At 34.1% G+C, this 16,877-nt stretch overlaps 1 protein-coding gene across 2 annotated transcripts in view; it reads left to right on the top strand.

Moving 5' to 3' along the window:
* PIK3C2G (phosphatidylinositol-4-phosphate 3-kinase catalytic subunit type 2 gamma) overlaps positions 1-16,877 on the top strand; it is a 398,571-nt gene that overhangs the window by 46,374 nt on the left and 335,320 nt on the right. For both annotated transcript variants that reach the window (XM_082421031.1, XM_082421032.1), the window contains exons 2-5: positions 1,483-2,229; positions 6,848-6,930; positions 10,531-10,688; positions 15,699-15,813. In XM_082421031.1, coding sequence (XP_082277157.1) covers positions 1,564-2,229; positions 6,848-6,930; positions 10,531-10,688; positions 15,699-15,813 — 1,022 coding nt within the window. In that variant the 5' untranslated portion in view covers positions 1,483-1,563. The remainder of the gene's footprint in view (positions 1-1,482; positions 2,230-6,847; positions 6,931-10,530; positions 10,689-15,698; positions 15,814-16,877) is intronic.

Raw genomic sequence — 16,877 nt, 5'->3', positions numbered from 1 at the left:
ATTTTTCTAATTTATTAAATCACTTGATCAATAAATATAAATGAGTAACTAGTCTGAGTAAAGCAAAGTACTAGGTACTGAGTTATAAGTGAGAAACACTAGCATGGCCTAATGATCTAATGGGAAAGAGAAATCTTACATATGTAACATCTATACATGTTATCTGAGGCAGTAGGAAACCACTGAAAAGCTATATCCAGGAGAGATACATGGTTAGTCTCTTAAACATAACACTATAATATTAAAAAATGGACTACAGGACACAAGAATGAATTGCAGAAAATGTAGAAGCAGTTTCAGAGACAATGTAACATTGCAGGTAAGAAGATGAAAACTATAGACTAGGATTGTGGCAATGGCAGACAGAGAAAGGAAGAAAGACTTCCTACAGGAACTTGTGGTTTATTGGATGTAGAAGAATAAAGGTGTGGGAAGATTCAAAGATAAAACCCTGGTTTCTGGGCTAAACAACTGAGTGAATGGCTGGGTTATTTTCTGTCACAGAGGACACTAGGATAGGAGCAGGTTCTTGGGTGAATTTTGATTTAGGTTTTGGACTTTCTCTTAGAGGTTAAAGAAAAATTCAAAGTGGAGACACTGAGCAGATAATAATAAGAATGGTCTAGTTGGGAGTCACTGGCATATAGATGGTAATTTAAACCACAGGAGGTATGAAATAACTTACAAGAGGAAAATAATTGAGAAGAAAAGAAGCTCTGACAAGGGTCAGGTAGGAAATGAGTAATAGACAAAGGAGTCTTGAGAAACAGCTAACAAAGAACTCAGAGAGTACAGTGTCACAGAGAACCAAAGTAGGACACAGCAAGAAATTTTAAAATAAGAAGGATAGTGAATGAACGGACTCAAATTTTGCAGAGAGATAAAACAGAGACTGATAAACATCAGTTGAATTTACTCATTAGTAAACTTAATGAAAGTTGTTCTGGAGAAATGATGAAAGAAGTTTGCAATTATTCAAAGAAGTTTTGGGGAAGAGACAAAAGGATCTAGCCAACCTATAAGATGATTGGTTATGGAGAGAAGAAAGAAGTTAAGACTGTATCTAGGGATGCTTATCACGAAAAGACTTTTAAGATAATAAAAAGACTTTAGCATATTAGCATGCTGATAGATGACTGAATACTGAGGGAGATAATGCTGCTGTCGGCAAGTGGATTTTCAGTAGGAAAAGGAGTCCAAAGGGGAATATTGTCTTTGGATTGATTCATGAAACTCCTGTCATAATTGAAGTGGACTTATTTTTCTATCACAGGAGTTTCATGAATGTCTCTGAAGTCAATACTCCCCCTCGGACTTTAATATTGTGAGCCCTGATGGAGTTTTATATTACTCATGGAATTATTTCATTTGCTAAGGAGAAACTTCCTAACAATTGTTCGTATTTACTCAACATATTTCTTTCTTGCAAGCTCTTTTATTTCTAATTAAAGTGTTTTTTGTTTCCTTGTATGCTTTTTCTAGGAAAATTCCTATCATCTTTTATAATATCATCTAGGAGATATTTGGAACAGAGTCAACCCTCTCAGTTACATAAAATAAAGAATGGCATATTGTTGGAAAACAGATGTAAATCCCAGTGAATCACATGAAAAGCAGCAAAAGCACCAAGAATTTCACTCTGTAAATCAACCTCTTTTTCCTAGCCATACCAGTCTGGGTTTTGATCATGTAGTAGATGAGATCAGTAATAAAATCCCACTCTATCAGAAAGAAATTGAAGAAAACACAATTTTTGTGCCCAGTGCACCACACTGGGACTCAAAAAGGCATTCATTAGATGAAGCAGACCAAATATCCTTGAATGAATTCACTTCTAAAAGCACAGAACTCTCCTGTCACCAAGTTAATAAAACAGGAGTAATTGGTTTTAGGCATTCCATGCTACCAAATCCTCAAAACATAAATAAAGAAAGCTTTTGGGGAAACCCCAGAGGAAAATACCATGGTGCTGATGATTACGGATTCAATATTTTACCTCCATCATCCACTAGTGTGGATGAAATTAATTCACGGAGTGAACTGGATAACTACCATATAGGATTTGAATGTAGCATTCCTCCTATATATCCATCCTTCTCAACTGACTTGATGCCAAAAGAAGAAAATAAAAGCAGTAGAAATATGAACATTGTGGAACCATCTCTGATGCTCTTCAAAGGTTCTTTTCTACCCAGGACCTGGGAAAGTACATGGCCAAAGAACAAAGAGGTATGTGTCATATATGTCAACTTAAAAATACGAATCTGAAAGAATCATTCAATAATGTGCTGGGTTAATTTGGTAATGAGAGTAACTAATCTTAATTAGGGGAATGTATTAATATTATTAATACTTTTGGGGAAAAAAAACTTATTCACAAATTCTGTGTTCCTGAATTAATGATTTTTTCTAAAGAAAGAGAAAATTTTTTATAATATTTTTAAAGTTCTGGTTTCATCAAAACTAAATAAAATGTTATAGTATTTACATTTTGTTAGATAAAAATATCATAGTTGGAGGTTTAAATGATAGTATTTTCTATTCTTATTGTGTCGTTATGCACACATAGAAACATACATACATTTCATTACATTTATATTGTGAGTTATATTACCATGAATTAAAACTTCATATCATTATTGGTAGGAAAAATGTCCCTTTACTCAGAGGCTACTAAATTATACTGTTGGCAGGCAACTTCTTTTGGGAACATTCCAAGAGTAGGAAATTAAGTAATCATTGTGCAATTCATCCTGATGGTTTCATTAGTAGTTTTCCAATCATTTAGTAACCACAGAGGTTCTTGTATAATATTTGAACATTTCTCTGCTTATACGGAGTCTAAACACAAGTGAAACCAGAATTAAACAGTAAAATGATGAAACATTATTTCAGCTGTAATTTACAGGGTTTGACAAGAGGATTTTTCATTTATTCAACAACTATTTATCATATTCTTAAACTATATATGATTAGGCATAACAAATGCAAAGAAGAAAACGCATAATACCTGATTTCAGCAATAGCATATTGCTTAAATTAACCTGTAAACCAATAATGGCAACACAGTAAAATAATAGAGAGGATGAGTTCATAAGAGAAGAAACAACTAATTGTGTCTGAGGCACTTGCAGAAGAGGTAATACCTCAAATGATCTGAATTAAAAGTGCATGAATTTTAGGAACCTTTACTTCTGATCATGACCATGTAACAAGTACTAAACTTTCCCTTACCACTGAAAACAACTATGAAATTAGACAAAATATATGAAGCAACTGATTTCAGGATTGAACAACAGCCAGTATAGACATCAATCCTTAAGAGGAGGGAAACACCAAAGTGTTGTTATGATCATCCTGGTGTCTTCAGGGCTCTTTCCTGCTGCTAGGCAGACTAGTGGAGCCCAATTTGAGCAGCAGTATCACTAAACTGAGGAGGCAGAGACTGCAGTTCCGGGCTGCAAAGGAAGCTGTAATTCGTAGGACAGACCGCAGAAGGAACTATGCAATGCGTGGGGGTCAGGAGTCTATGCGAGATTTACTGCAGACTGTTGGCCAAGAGGTTGTGTTCACCACACACAAGTAGAAGTTACGCAGTGCCAAAGTCCTGACCCAGCGAGAGAAGACACTGAGCTGAGAACTTCAGGCATTCATTTGAGATCACACAAAGCTATCTCTTAAGAGTAAAAATTGTGCTCTAAAGTAAATGTTCTACCTATTAACTTACACGTGGCCCCACAAAAAAATAAAATCGAGGCTGACAAGACCAAAACGATCTTAACTGCCTGCCTACCAGAGAAAAATTGCACTTTGTAAAAACAATTCCTAATGTGTCATCTACAATATCCAACATTTAATAACAAACGCACAGATGCATAAAGAACAGGGAATTCTGAACCATAATCAAGAAAATAACCCAGTGAATAGAGATTCTGTGATAGAACAGATGTTGGAATTAACAGATGGGGACTTTAAGGAGATTATTAAAAGGATGTTCAAGAAGATGAAGTAAAGATGAACATAATGAGTAGACAAATGAGGAATCTCAGAAGGAAATTAGAAACTATGAAAAAACAAACAAAGACTAATGGAAAATTTAGTAATATAAATATATTATCTGTAGTTAAAAAGTCACTGGGTGTGCTTAAAAACAGATATAAGATGACAGGGGAAAAACAGTACTTGAAAGAAAAAGAATAGGGCTTCCCTGGTGGCGCAGTGATTAAGAATCCACCTGCCAATGCAGGGGACACAGGTTCAAGCCCTGGTCTGGGAAGATCCCACATGCCACGGAACAACTAAACCCATGTGCCACAACTACTGAGCCTATGCGCCACAACTACTGAAGTCCGTGCACCTAGAGCCCGTGCTCCACAAGAGAAGCCACCGCAATGAGAAGCCCGCACACTGCAACGAAGAGTAGCCCCCGCTCGCCACAACTAGAGAAAGCCCGCACGCAGCAATGAAGACCCAATGCAGCCAAAAATAAATATAAATAACATAAATAAACTTATTAAAAAAAGAGAGAAAAAAAGAAAAAGAATAGAAATTACCCAAACTGAAGAAGAGAAAATAAAAGAATTATATAAAAGTGAGCAGGGACTAAGAAACTTAGGAGATAAGGAGCCTAATATATGGATAATTTTGGAATGCTAGCAGGAGAGGAAAGGAAAGAGAGAAAAATTCATTTGAAGAAATAATGCTCTGAAATTTTATCCAACTCTTGCATAAAATATCAAATTACAGATTTAAGAAACTCAATAAATCCCAAACAGAATAAATGCAAAGACAACCACATGTAGACATGTTATACTCAAACATATGAAGACCAAAGTTGAAAAGAACATCATAAAAGGTGGCAGAAAAGGGGAAAAAAATTTCATGCAGTGGAACAACAATCTGAATTAAAGCATTATCTCATCAGAAACGATGGAAGCCAGATGACAGTGGAATAGCATTTTTAAAGCTCTATAAAAAAAGAAAAGAATCCATACTTCTATAACTCATTGAGTATATGCTTGAAAATTTAAAATAAATATATTATCATATAAACAAATGTTGAGAGAAATCAGTCAGCTCACGTGCACACAAAAAAAACTGAAGTCAGTCTTTGGATGCAAAGAAAATGATACCAGATGGAATCTAGAAAGGAAAAAAGAGGAGCAAAAATGGTAAATATGTTAGTAAATATGAAAAACTACTTTTATCTTAATTTTTTGAAAGATAGCTGACTGTTTAAAGCAAAAAAACAGCATTTCATTGTCAGAGTTGTTGTATATGTTAACAAAAGATAAAAGACAACAAGAGAATAGAAGATGAAGGGAGGGTAAATGTTATCTGCTATTGGAAATTCTTAAATTTTAAATGCAGTGGCACAATATTAACTCTAAGTAAACTGTGAAATATTTACGATGCATATTGTAAGTTCTAAGCTAGTATAATCACTAAAAATATAGTACAAAGAAGAAAAACTAAAAATCCAACAGAGATATTAAATAAAACGGGATAAAAAATCAAACTGCAAAAATCAGGGAAGGAGAAATAGAAGAACAAAATAAAACAGAAGAAACAACTAGAAGCACATATGAACATGGCAGTCTTAAATCTAACAATACCCATAAATATACTAAATATATTCCAAATAAAAGGGAGAAATTGACAAACTAGATAAAAAAGAAAGGCTTTATTTTTTACGAGTCAAATTTGAAAAACAAAGGCACAGACAGGTTGAAAGTTTAAAAAAAGTAAAAATATTTAACATTCAACCAGCAAAACAAATCTGTGTGTGGTTATTAATATCAGAAAATGAAGCTTAAGGCAGGGTATTATTAGAGAAAGAAAAGGGTCATTTCATAATAATAAAACAGTCAATCAGGAAGACTTAATAAATTTAAAAGTAGATGTACCTAATAATGGCTCCAAAATACATAAAGCAAAATTATTTCTTTAACTGAGCCGTTTATGGATTTATTCACAAGAAGTGAAGCACATGTCCAAAACACACTTGTATATGAAAATTAATAGTTTTCTTTACAATACTCCAAAACTACAAACAACACAACTGTTTATCAACAGGAAGACGGATAAACAAACTATGGAATATTCATGCAATAGAATACTACTAATAGGCAATAAAAAAAGATGAACTATTGATACATATGACAACATAAATTTTAAAACATGTATCATTTAAATGAAAGAAGCCAGGAGCTTCCCTGGTGGCGCAGTGGTCCAATGCAGGGGACACAGGTTCAAGCTCTGGTCTGGGAAGATCCCACGTGCCGTGGAGCAGCTGGGCCCGTGAGCCACAATTACTGAGCCTGCGCATCTGGAGCCTGTGCTCCGCAGCAAGAGAGGCCGCGATAGTGAGAGCCCCGCGCACTGCGATGAAGAGTGGCCCCCGCTTGCCACAACTAGAGAAAGCCCTCGCACAGAAACGAAGCCCCAACAAAGCCATAAAATAAATTTTAAAAAAATAAAATAAAATAAAATAAAAGAAGCCAGAAACAAAAGAGCACATTCATTAATCTATGGTGATAGAAATCTGAATTAACAGTTACCAAATAGATGTTCAGATTGACAGAAGGAGATATGGGGGAACTTTCTAAAGTGATAGAAATGTTCTATATTTTTTGATTGGATATTAATATTCACAGTTGCATATATTCCTCAAAACTCAAATTATATATTTAAAATTTATGTATTTTTCCATATGTATTGCTTCAGTAAATTTTTTAAAAATAAAATTAAAAACATAATGGCTTTTTAAAACAAAATAAAAATTTTAGAATTGTATTAATCTTTTCTCCACACCAAGCTATTTTAATTTAACAGTTTTCATTTTAAGCTGACAGGTTGTTCCATTCAGCTGGTTGAAGTACCTGAGGGCAGTAATAGAAGTCTGGCCTCCTTTTGCAACAAAGTAAAAAAGTAAGTGTTGCTATTCCATTAAACTTAGAAATTTCTGTACCTGCATAAATTTGTCTATTTTAACAACGCTGAACTGATTAATCTTGCATATAAAATGTTAAAACTCTATAATTTTTTAACATAGTTAGAAGTATAAAGTTATGACAAATTAGTTCTTAATCAACTTCTGGTATTGCTTTTGTTGTTTATAGTCAAATAAATTCTTCCCCTGAAAATTTGGCTACAGACGAATGTTTTATAATTTCAGTCTTGCCCTTGCTGTTTGGTGATAGCTTAGTTTGCAGTGAATTAATTTCTCATTTAATGGCACATAAGTGACTGACTTATTTGGCTCTGTCCCAAATTAGCACCGATTTATCCTTCTTACCTGGGATATACTATTTAGAATGATGAGAGTACCTTCTGCTTAATAACTCAATCTTACCCTGAATGGGCTGCCAGAATGTTGAACAAGTGCATGGGTGTTTGTCCACTGAAAAACAAATTTGATCACAAGGGGATCCCAGATCCCAGATCCGCTTTTTGCTAATCTAAAAAAAGAACTTATAAAGGTAGATGCCTCTTTTTTAAAGACCAATCTCTTATTATCAATTAAAATTTATAAAATGCCATCTCTTCTATTGCTAAGATTCCTGAAAATTTTGAAAAATTAATGCACTTACATTTTAGTTATCTTGATTTTTATCCTTTTTTGGCTGTTTTAAATATAATAAATATACATATAAATGAACATTAGCTTATTTATCAGCTGTAGCAGCGGCCTGCTAAAGAATCATTTGGGATTAAAGATTTGAATCATTTATTTAATCACTACCTTAAAAGGCTATCTGAATGCCTAATAACTAGTCAATGCATGACAGATATTCAAATGAAGAACAAGCAAGCAAACAAAAAAGCAAAGTCAAGTTAAAAAACTTGTCACCATATTGGAAGAACCGAAAGGCACACATACAAAATACAAAACAAAGCAGTTCAAATCCATGAACCTATATTCAATCTTTAATTAATTTCTTGCTCCAGTTCACAGAAGAATATTTTAAATGGCACTTTGGATTCCTATTTAGGATCTTTACAGATATAAATATTGATTCTGTCAGGAATGAGCTACCCACTGTAACAACCTGACAAGCATTGCCACGAACTTGACACTTTAAATCTAAGATGTGATAATTTCTACCCTCTAAGTGTAAGAAATAGCTCTCTCAATATCACAAGGTAATACCTGGTATAGCTCCATCAAAAAACACTTATTATTAGTCTCTCCCATCACTTTTTTTTTCAAGAGAATGTAATATTCTTTGATGAAATCTTCTTGTGAATGCAATAGTGACATGAAAATATTTTATGTGATGGTTTGTCAGTAGCTCATGGTACATTTTTAAATTCTTAAATGGAATTTTTTTCCAATGGTTTCTTTCAAAGTAACCATGAGTACTAAAAAAGGCAACCAAACAACAATAAACTTTAAAGTCGTAAAAAGAAGATAAGGGTTATATTTACACATTTTTTTGGTTTTCTATAAATTTTGTTGACAAATACTCATATAAAGATAATTAAATTTATATATGCATAATTATTTTGTACACAAACACACTATTCACTCAATAGCAAATATCTTTGAGGACCTAATATGTGCTAGGTGCTATCCAAAGCTCTTAATTCAAAAGAAGACAGAACTGAATTTGAAAGCCAAGTTTCTTAAGAGGGTCTCCAAAATTTCTGGAAAGCCATATAGAATGGATTTATATATCCAATTTCATCAGTGTTTTTTTTCCTAACATTTAAATAACCTTACCTAATTCCCGCCATACACCCTTAAAGAGGCTCTCTAATCTGTGGGATTTGGTTTCTTGTTGTGACATACTTTTAAGGCACATCTCTCAAGAAATATGTCATATTTTTATTAAAAATACAATAAAATGTCATAGCACATGAAAAAAGTTTTTGGCCCACAGTAGATGCTCAGCGAAGGTTTAAGAAAGAATGAGTCATGAATTTACATTTTAAATTTAACTCTCCAAAATGGTAGAAGGTTAAATCATGTATGTATACATGGAGTAGTACCTTATCATATGATTGAATGCTAGATCATAAAGCTCCTCAATTCAGAACTGGAGTCCAAACCTTTGTTGTAGGGTATAACAAGGAAGAGTGGCCCATACCTTTATCCTACACAATGGTTCTTGAACTGCAGTTCTGGAGCAGCAGTAGTATTGGCTTATCTGGAAAACTGCTAAAAATTGGGGGGGGGGGGGGCCGGGGAATCCTCCACATATCTACTGAATCAAAAACTTTGGGGATGGAACCCAGAAAAAAAGGTGATTTTGATACATGCCAGACCCATTGGGTGAATACACACTTTTCCATTTGTGAGGTCCCTCAAGGAGGGGATGTTTTGGTAGAGTTTAAGGGCCTAGAGATAGAGCTACTTCAATGGGCCTACACTACTTTAATGCTGCAAAAATAGTTAGAATAAATGCCAAGGATGTAATATATATGATACATTACATAGAATGCATATACAGAATGCATAATTTTTATTCAGGAAAAGCACTACAAAGTTTAGAGGTCTGCAAAATTAACAAAAAAAGAAAAAACCCTAGGACTTCATATTCATCATCAAAAGCATTTTAAATATCTAGTTACAAATAATTTTATGCTAAATTCTACATGTGGGCATAAAATATGGCTCTACAGGGATTCAGCTGTAATAATATAATGATAATTATGATATATTACATGGATATATTGCTTTACATTCTACAAAGGTCTTTTATATGCCTTTTCTCTCATAAACCTTTAAAGTAGATATAAATATCCTCATTTGTGCAAACAAAGAAACTGGTCATATAATTTGCCTCTGACCATAAAACTACTGAATAAAAGGAGGAGTTATGGGGATATATGTATATGTATAGCTGATTCACTTTGTTATAAAGCAGAAACTAACACACCATTGTAAAGTAATTATATGCCAATAAAGATGTTAAAAAAATTTTTTTAAATTAAAAAAGAGTCAGTATTCAAACTCAAGGCTTCTGACTCCAAGGATAAACTATTTTCCAATTCTCTAACTTTCTGACGCAGTAATTGTTCAGAATGTACAAATGACTTCTGGGCTCAATTATTTACGTAAAAGCCAAAGATTTGTGTAAAACCCCAAATTTAAAGAAAATGGGCTGCCAAGAATGGTATTTACCAATTTGACACAAACAAGAGAATTTATTCATCAATAAATGAATAAATAATGAGTGACTTCTGCCTTGACAAAGGCATGAGCCAAAACCAAGGGGAGGAGTTCATGCTTCAAAAGGCAATGTCAGTGAAGCAAGCAATCACTGTTCAGAGTGAGTTTTCATGTTTTATAAGTGACAATGTATTCTTAATTGCTTCAAATGAGGTGCCCCAGGGAAAACGTAAAGACCAGAGCTTTACAGTTGCTTTTGGTTTAATTGTAATCTTTACCAATCTAGCCTAGCTAATAGCACTATACCACAAATCAGCTGCTGGTTATTTTCATATTTCAAATCTTCTATAGCAAACCCTGCATGAAGTTTCTTATAATCTTGTCCTAAGTATTTTTTCACATATATTTTTCAGAATAAGAGAAACATATCATGCAGCTGACATTAATTCCAATTCGGGGAAGATCTGGAGCACGACTACAGCATTTCCATACAAGTTCTTTTCTAATACTAAGGTTAATATAAATATTTTTACTGATGATTCAACACAACAACTTCATTTTATGCCATATGGTAAGCAATCTTGCAAATAAGTATAAAAATCTGCATAAAGCTGGTATAAGCTGCCTTGAGTCCACAGACTGAAGTCATTAAAAGAAGCAGTATTAGCTAGTATTTTGCCCTGAAGTGAAGTAAGAGGAAAACAGCTGGAAATCTTTTAACATTTGTTTGGCTATTGTTTTTTGGAACTCTCTTCAGAGCTCACCCCAGGACACCTTATTTTCCTGCTATGAAATAGCAAGTATAGCAAGTTTTTAGCATATTAAAAATAAAAGCTAAATTTCAAAAAGATTCTAGATAAAGACTATATGTAAGTGAAAATGGCTGTTACACAGACTCTATCTCCACAGTGAGAACTATAATAGCCCTGTACAGCCCAGCATAGTTAGCAGCTCTACTGAATCGGAGTCTCTGGATGGATCCCAGGTACCTGTATTTTATCAAACTCACCAGATGATTCTCATTTCTCTAAAGTTTTAGAATCTCTTTAAAGTTGTTTAATATTTATTTCACTGTTACCATCAACCATTTTGCAAAACAATATTAGTTCTTCACACATTAGTTGCTACCAAGTTACTACGTATCAACTGCTGTTTCTTGACAAATAATAGTCCAATAAATTTTTTTCATTATTATTATTATCACTGTATTTTGCTTTATTTTCTTTCTTACTCTAGCCAAGGCTCCGACTTAGTACAGATGACTGCAAACATAACAATGTTATGTAGGAATATTAGTTAGGCCCATCTGGTTTGAAACTAACAGAAACCAACTCCTGCTGATGTAAGCAGAAAAAAAAAATTAAAGATTACAGGGATTTCTTACAGAATTTAAGAGTAGGAATTCAGCAAAGATTTGGGAATAAAACACTGATGTACAGGCAGTCCAAAATTCCTGTATGTCTCTCACCTCATCTCCTCTCTGTATAATTGCTTCTTATGTTTCTCTTGCTTTCTGCTGACTCATTTCCCTTACTTTTCTGCAACACATGGAAAGCTAAGCTCTCAAGCTTAAATGCTATTTGGCCAGCGATCTAAGAAAGAAAGTTCAACCTCCCCATTGGATCTGTTACCAAACTCAGGTTTGGCTGCTAGCTGCTCAAAAACCAATAATCAAGAGGCAAACGTCAACAGAAAGGAAAGGTGTTTTAATCAGAAAAGCCAGCAATCTGGGGAGAAGGTAGACTCATGTTCCAAGACCAACTCCAAAGATTCTGCTCAGCCATGACAGTTCTTAAAGGCAAAAAAGGGGAGGAAGAATCTCAGTGAATCGTGGAGGCAGGAGATTGGGTTATGCATTGTTCTCCATTCTGTGAAGGCAGGCTGACTCTCTCTTCAGATGTTATCTTGCCTGTGTGATGTGCCTGCAGGATTGCTAAGGAGGCCACTGCGGGTAGAGAACTAGTCATTCTTTAACTACTTAATTCTTTATCTTACTTCTTTTTATCTAGGAAAAGAATCAACAGGTTAATTAAGTTCTTTCAAGGTTAGAGGGGAATAGAAATGGGCAAACAGGAAAGGGGCAGAAGAGCTGCTTTCAGATCCACTTTCAAATTTCTAAAACCAGAGTTCTGATTGCACAGCCAAGATCAATAGTGCTGTACCTTGATCCAATCAGAATGGCATCTGGGTTATGTTGACTTCAGTTGCTGGAGAAGAGGAAATAATTATGAACGAGGGAGACCACTCCTAATCTTCCAATTTATAATATTTAATTTCCAATATTAGATTTGGCAAAACAGAGGCCATTTTTGACTTTTATAAGAAGTTTCAGTAAAGTGATTAGGTCATTGTGTTTAGTGTTAGAGATGTACAGTGGTAAAGAGGATGTCTGTGGCCTCAAAGATAGTAAAAGGGCCTATAAGAAGAAGGGGGAGGAAGGGATGATTAGAGGGGAAGGAGGAAAAAGCAGGGGAGGGGAGAGGACACATTTATGAAAATATACAGAGTAGCATATGCTGCTATTAGGAGGAAAATTTGTCTTCTGCCCATTTAAATTTGAAGAGGGGTTAGGCTGTGACACAACTGACAATAGAGAAATTAACAGGACAAAAGACAAGGTTTCCTTATACATATATGCAGGGGTTACTCAGTAATGAGTAACCTGCTGAAACCCAGAGGTAAAGGTTTACATAAAAAGTTAATGTAAAAGTGTGTGTGAGGAGGGGGGTGTTGAGAGCTTCAGTAAGGAAATACATAGATATCTTTTTACGCTAATGGATGGGCAGTCGGTCTCCTTCCCAAAGTTGCAGGAAACTCTCTCAGAAGAAAGTTGATAGCACCTGTATTAGGGAGTCTTGGCTATAGTCAGATAAGAAAAGTGAAGATAAGTTTTCAAATGTTTTCACTTTAAGATAATCTTTATGCCAAAACTGTGATCCCTTCACCACTTTATATGAGTGTTTTACTAATAACATAGATGTGCTCTAGAGAACAGAAGTCTGAAAAGTATTTCAAGAATGACCAATAAGTTGCTAGAAACTTAAGGAATAATGAAATCTAGATAAGCAAAGAGGAGAAGACAATGAGAGGTTTTCATCCAAAGAGAATTCTGTTTCTCCCAGAGTGAGAAAATAGAATCCTTCTGGAAGAGCAGGTGTTTTGAACAAGGACTTCTCTGTTCTACAGTCTTCAGCTATCACTTCAATGAAGATGATTGCCCTGTCCTTTTTTCCAATTCCAAAGTTACTCTAGAGCCAGTGTCTTTACTTTCAACTACCTTCTAGATTTAGATGACACATAATTGGAACAGTATTAGGAAGCTGTTTGTGACCTGCAAAGTGGTAGAAGTAGAAGTCAGTTTGCAAGATTAAAGAGTAATTGAGAATTATTTGCAGAAGTTATCTACGCTTTAAAGAAATTTGGCAGTAATGAGGAGGTAAAAATAAATAAAATAAATAAATAAATAAGATACTATACTAAGGGAATAGAATGGAAGAGGAGTGATTTTACTGGAATATTAAATAGAAACAAAACATCCTAAAGAAAAGACAAAAGCATCTTTAGAGTGGAGGGTATTAAATATATAAAAGAGAGGGGCTTTAAATTGCTGGAACTGGAAACCAGTGATGGAAGGATCACATGTGAAGAAGTAAGATGCAGTAAAAAGCAGTGATACTTATGAATCAAGAGGTGTAAAGGGATAGAGAAGGATGCATAAAAAAACTAGATTTAAGGTGTAGAGTAGCATAATTAAAGAATCTCAAATGGGCCTTAGTCTTTTCAGTATGGTAGGCAATATGGTCAACAGATTGAGAAGGATTGTATGAAGTTGGAGACTAGGAGAAACTGGAAAAAGTGTTATATTAGCTGTCAAATTGAAGATACAGGTATAAAGTCTACTTAAAAGAAGCCATAATACGTGTTGGCTTACAATATGGATGAGAAGTTTAACTCATAGACACTTAATGTTTGGTTTCAAGGAGAAAAATGATAATTCCAGATTTAGACATGCTGAATTTGAAGCAATAATGAGACAACCAAAAAGTAACAAGAAGCAAATAGTAGGAGATATCACACCAAAGCACAGGAGAGGAGTAATAGCTAGAAACTGGATTATGGAGTCTTTCATGTAAACCGCAAAGATGACTGTAGTGAAATAATGAATGCATGCATGCCCCAAATAGCATAGGGGACACAGTCCTGGAAACAGAAAAGTCAAATGAATTAAAATAAACTGGTGTCTTTAGAGATATTTTCCTGCCATCTTATATTGGCAATGCTCTCCCCTTCTTGTCAAAGCCTTTATAGTCATGATTTTGCCTGTGGCCATATTTTCTTCTAGCTTCAATTCATACTATTTCAGTTAATAGTCCCAAGCAGTAGCATGTCTAATATACTCTCTTCTGTGTCAGGGCATTTCCACAATCTCTAATTCCTATGATGATCTTTACCATTTGTTTCTCCAACCGTTTTATTGGTAACAACTTGATCTACCGTAAAACCTACACTTTTAAATCGGACATTATAATACTCTTCAGTTTTTTTCTTCATGGCAAGTCCAACAATATCACTTGCACTATTTTTTATGAGCCAGTCTGTGTCAAAAACCTTTCCCAAACAAAAAGGTGTGGCAGTAAAAGAAGTCACAGCAAATTAAACACATAATTGCCAACAAAACTCAACTCAAATAAATGCAAATGAGTGTTTGCAGTATGCTGTTCAAATCCTCATTAAGGATCATCAGTACAATCTGTTGCACTAACTTTCATTCAAGATCACGTTGAAAGCATGGAGATATAGATAGATAAATAGATAATATATATAACAGATAATTTCCATTATCACATATGATAATAAATGAATCCCATACGATTTATCATTTACAATTAGAAAAATATTTCACAGACAAATATAATCGTACCAAGTCAGCATGGTTCTGGCCACTATTAAATGGCATATGCATGTAAGAGTTTGGTAGGGGGATATTATGGAATGTGAATATGAGAAGGCAACAAACTTTACCCTATAATATGCTGACACTTTGAGTCCCAGAGAAGGTGGAGAAAGAGAGTACATGTTCTTCAAGGTTATTATAACGTTGTCCAAGACAGAACCTGGGGTGATTCCTACACAGGAAAGGAAGAGTGATGAGTTGTGAAAATGTGGAATTATTAAAAGCACAGGCTTTGGAAGATGACAGATTTAGATTCCTGGCTTGCCACTTAGCACTCACTGTGTAATCTTTTTGGCATTTCCCAAATCCCTAAGGGTAATCACAGTAGAATATTTTTTATGCAGAGCTACAATTACCAAAGATTTTAGAATGAGGAATGAAATACCTAGCTCTGTTCAGTTATTTGAAGACAGATTGATCAAAGAAAATGCAAAGAATATTTTTTTTTAAATCTCGAAATCTAACCAGACTAATAAATGAGATGCATCTCATTTTAACTCCTCTTGATGGAGCTAGAAACTTATAATAGTTCATAAAGCATGTATCACTTTTTGTGCTCAAAATCTTTCTCCCAGCCAATATATAATATGCTCTTATTAACATTTTGTTATTCAACTTTGTTTTCAGCTAATTATCTTGTCAAAGACCTAATAGCAGAAATTCTACATTTTTGTGCAAATGACCAGTTATCACCCCAAAATTATCTTGTAAGTGTATGTGGCTATGAAGAATTTTTACAAAAGTAAGTATCTTATTAAGGTAAATTTGGATCATTGTTATAATCTGTATTGAGCAGCACTTTCTTTTCTTTTAAATAGACTTTGTACAAACACTATACTCTTATAATCAATTTTCCTCCCTTTAAGGTGAATTTAAAATGTCATGTCATATTGACAGTCTTATTCTTGGTTTTCTTTTGTATTTTGTGTATTTATGGCAACACGTATTTAAGTAACCCGTAACTAGGGTGACCAACCATCTCAGTTTGCCCAGGACTGAAGCAGCTCCCAGGACATGTGACTTCCGGTTTTGAAAGCAAGAGAATCCTGGGCAACCCAAGTTACCTTACTTGTAACAAAGCTTAGTAGGACTGATCACAATTTTAAAAATAAATTCTTTTGTAATAAGTAGTTTTTTTGACTTGGAATAATATTAGCATGTTGATTAACACTGATTTTTCAAAATCACAGAGGGTTTGAGTATTATATTTATAACATTTTCATAAAAGTCTAAGTTTTAAAACACCATCTTCAATTCTTTATTCGGGCAGCTCATTAAAACAATTAGAAAAGTTTGTTCTCATATATGTCAACTGCAAATATTTATTTGATAGAAAACTTACTTAGTGTACCACAATAACTCTTATCCTAAAATTCCTTAAAGACCAACTTTGAAAATATAATACAACTTTAAGAAAGGAAATATTTCTCTCCTGATATTTACATTTCCTCTTTGTGTTTCTACAAGTACCTAAAGATTGACAACAGTCTTATGAAAGTAAAAATGTATTTCTTTTGAGACATCCATTGTTACTGTCATTGTTATTCCACCATGAATGTGCTTGAAAATATCTTGTTGGTAATTTTCTTTTATCGTGTAATGTTAACTATGAGTGACCTTTAAGACTGGTTTTCTCCTTTTCGTGTTCTCAGTTACAACAAAATCATTTCACTCTTTTTTTCTTGTTAGCATAAACATAATAGATTTCTGAAATGTTTTTATACTCACTTATTTTTATTAAAATTCATTTACGTGGGTTTATTAAGTTAGGAAAGTTGCCAAGTATTAGTGTAGATTAATTACAGT

The sequence above is a fragment of the Balaenoptera physalus genome (genome assembly GCF_965194825.1).
Source record: "Balaenoptera physalus genome assembly, chromosome: 13".
Lineage (NCBI taxonomy): Eukaryota > Metazoa > Chordata > Mammalia > Artiodactyla > Balaenopteridae > Balaenoptera > Balaenoptera physalus.
The sequence above is the reverse complement of the archived record's forward strand: the minus strand, read 5'-3'. Positions and strand labels throughout refer to the sequence as shown.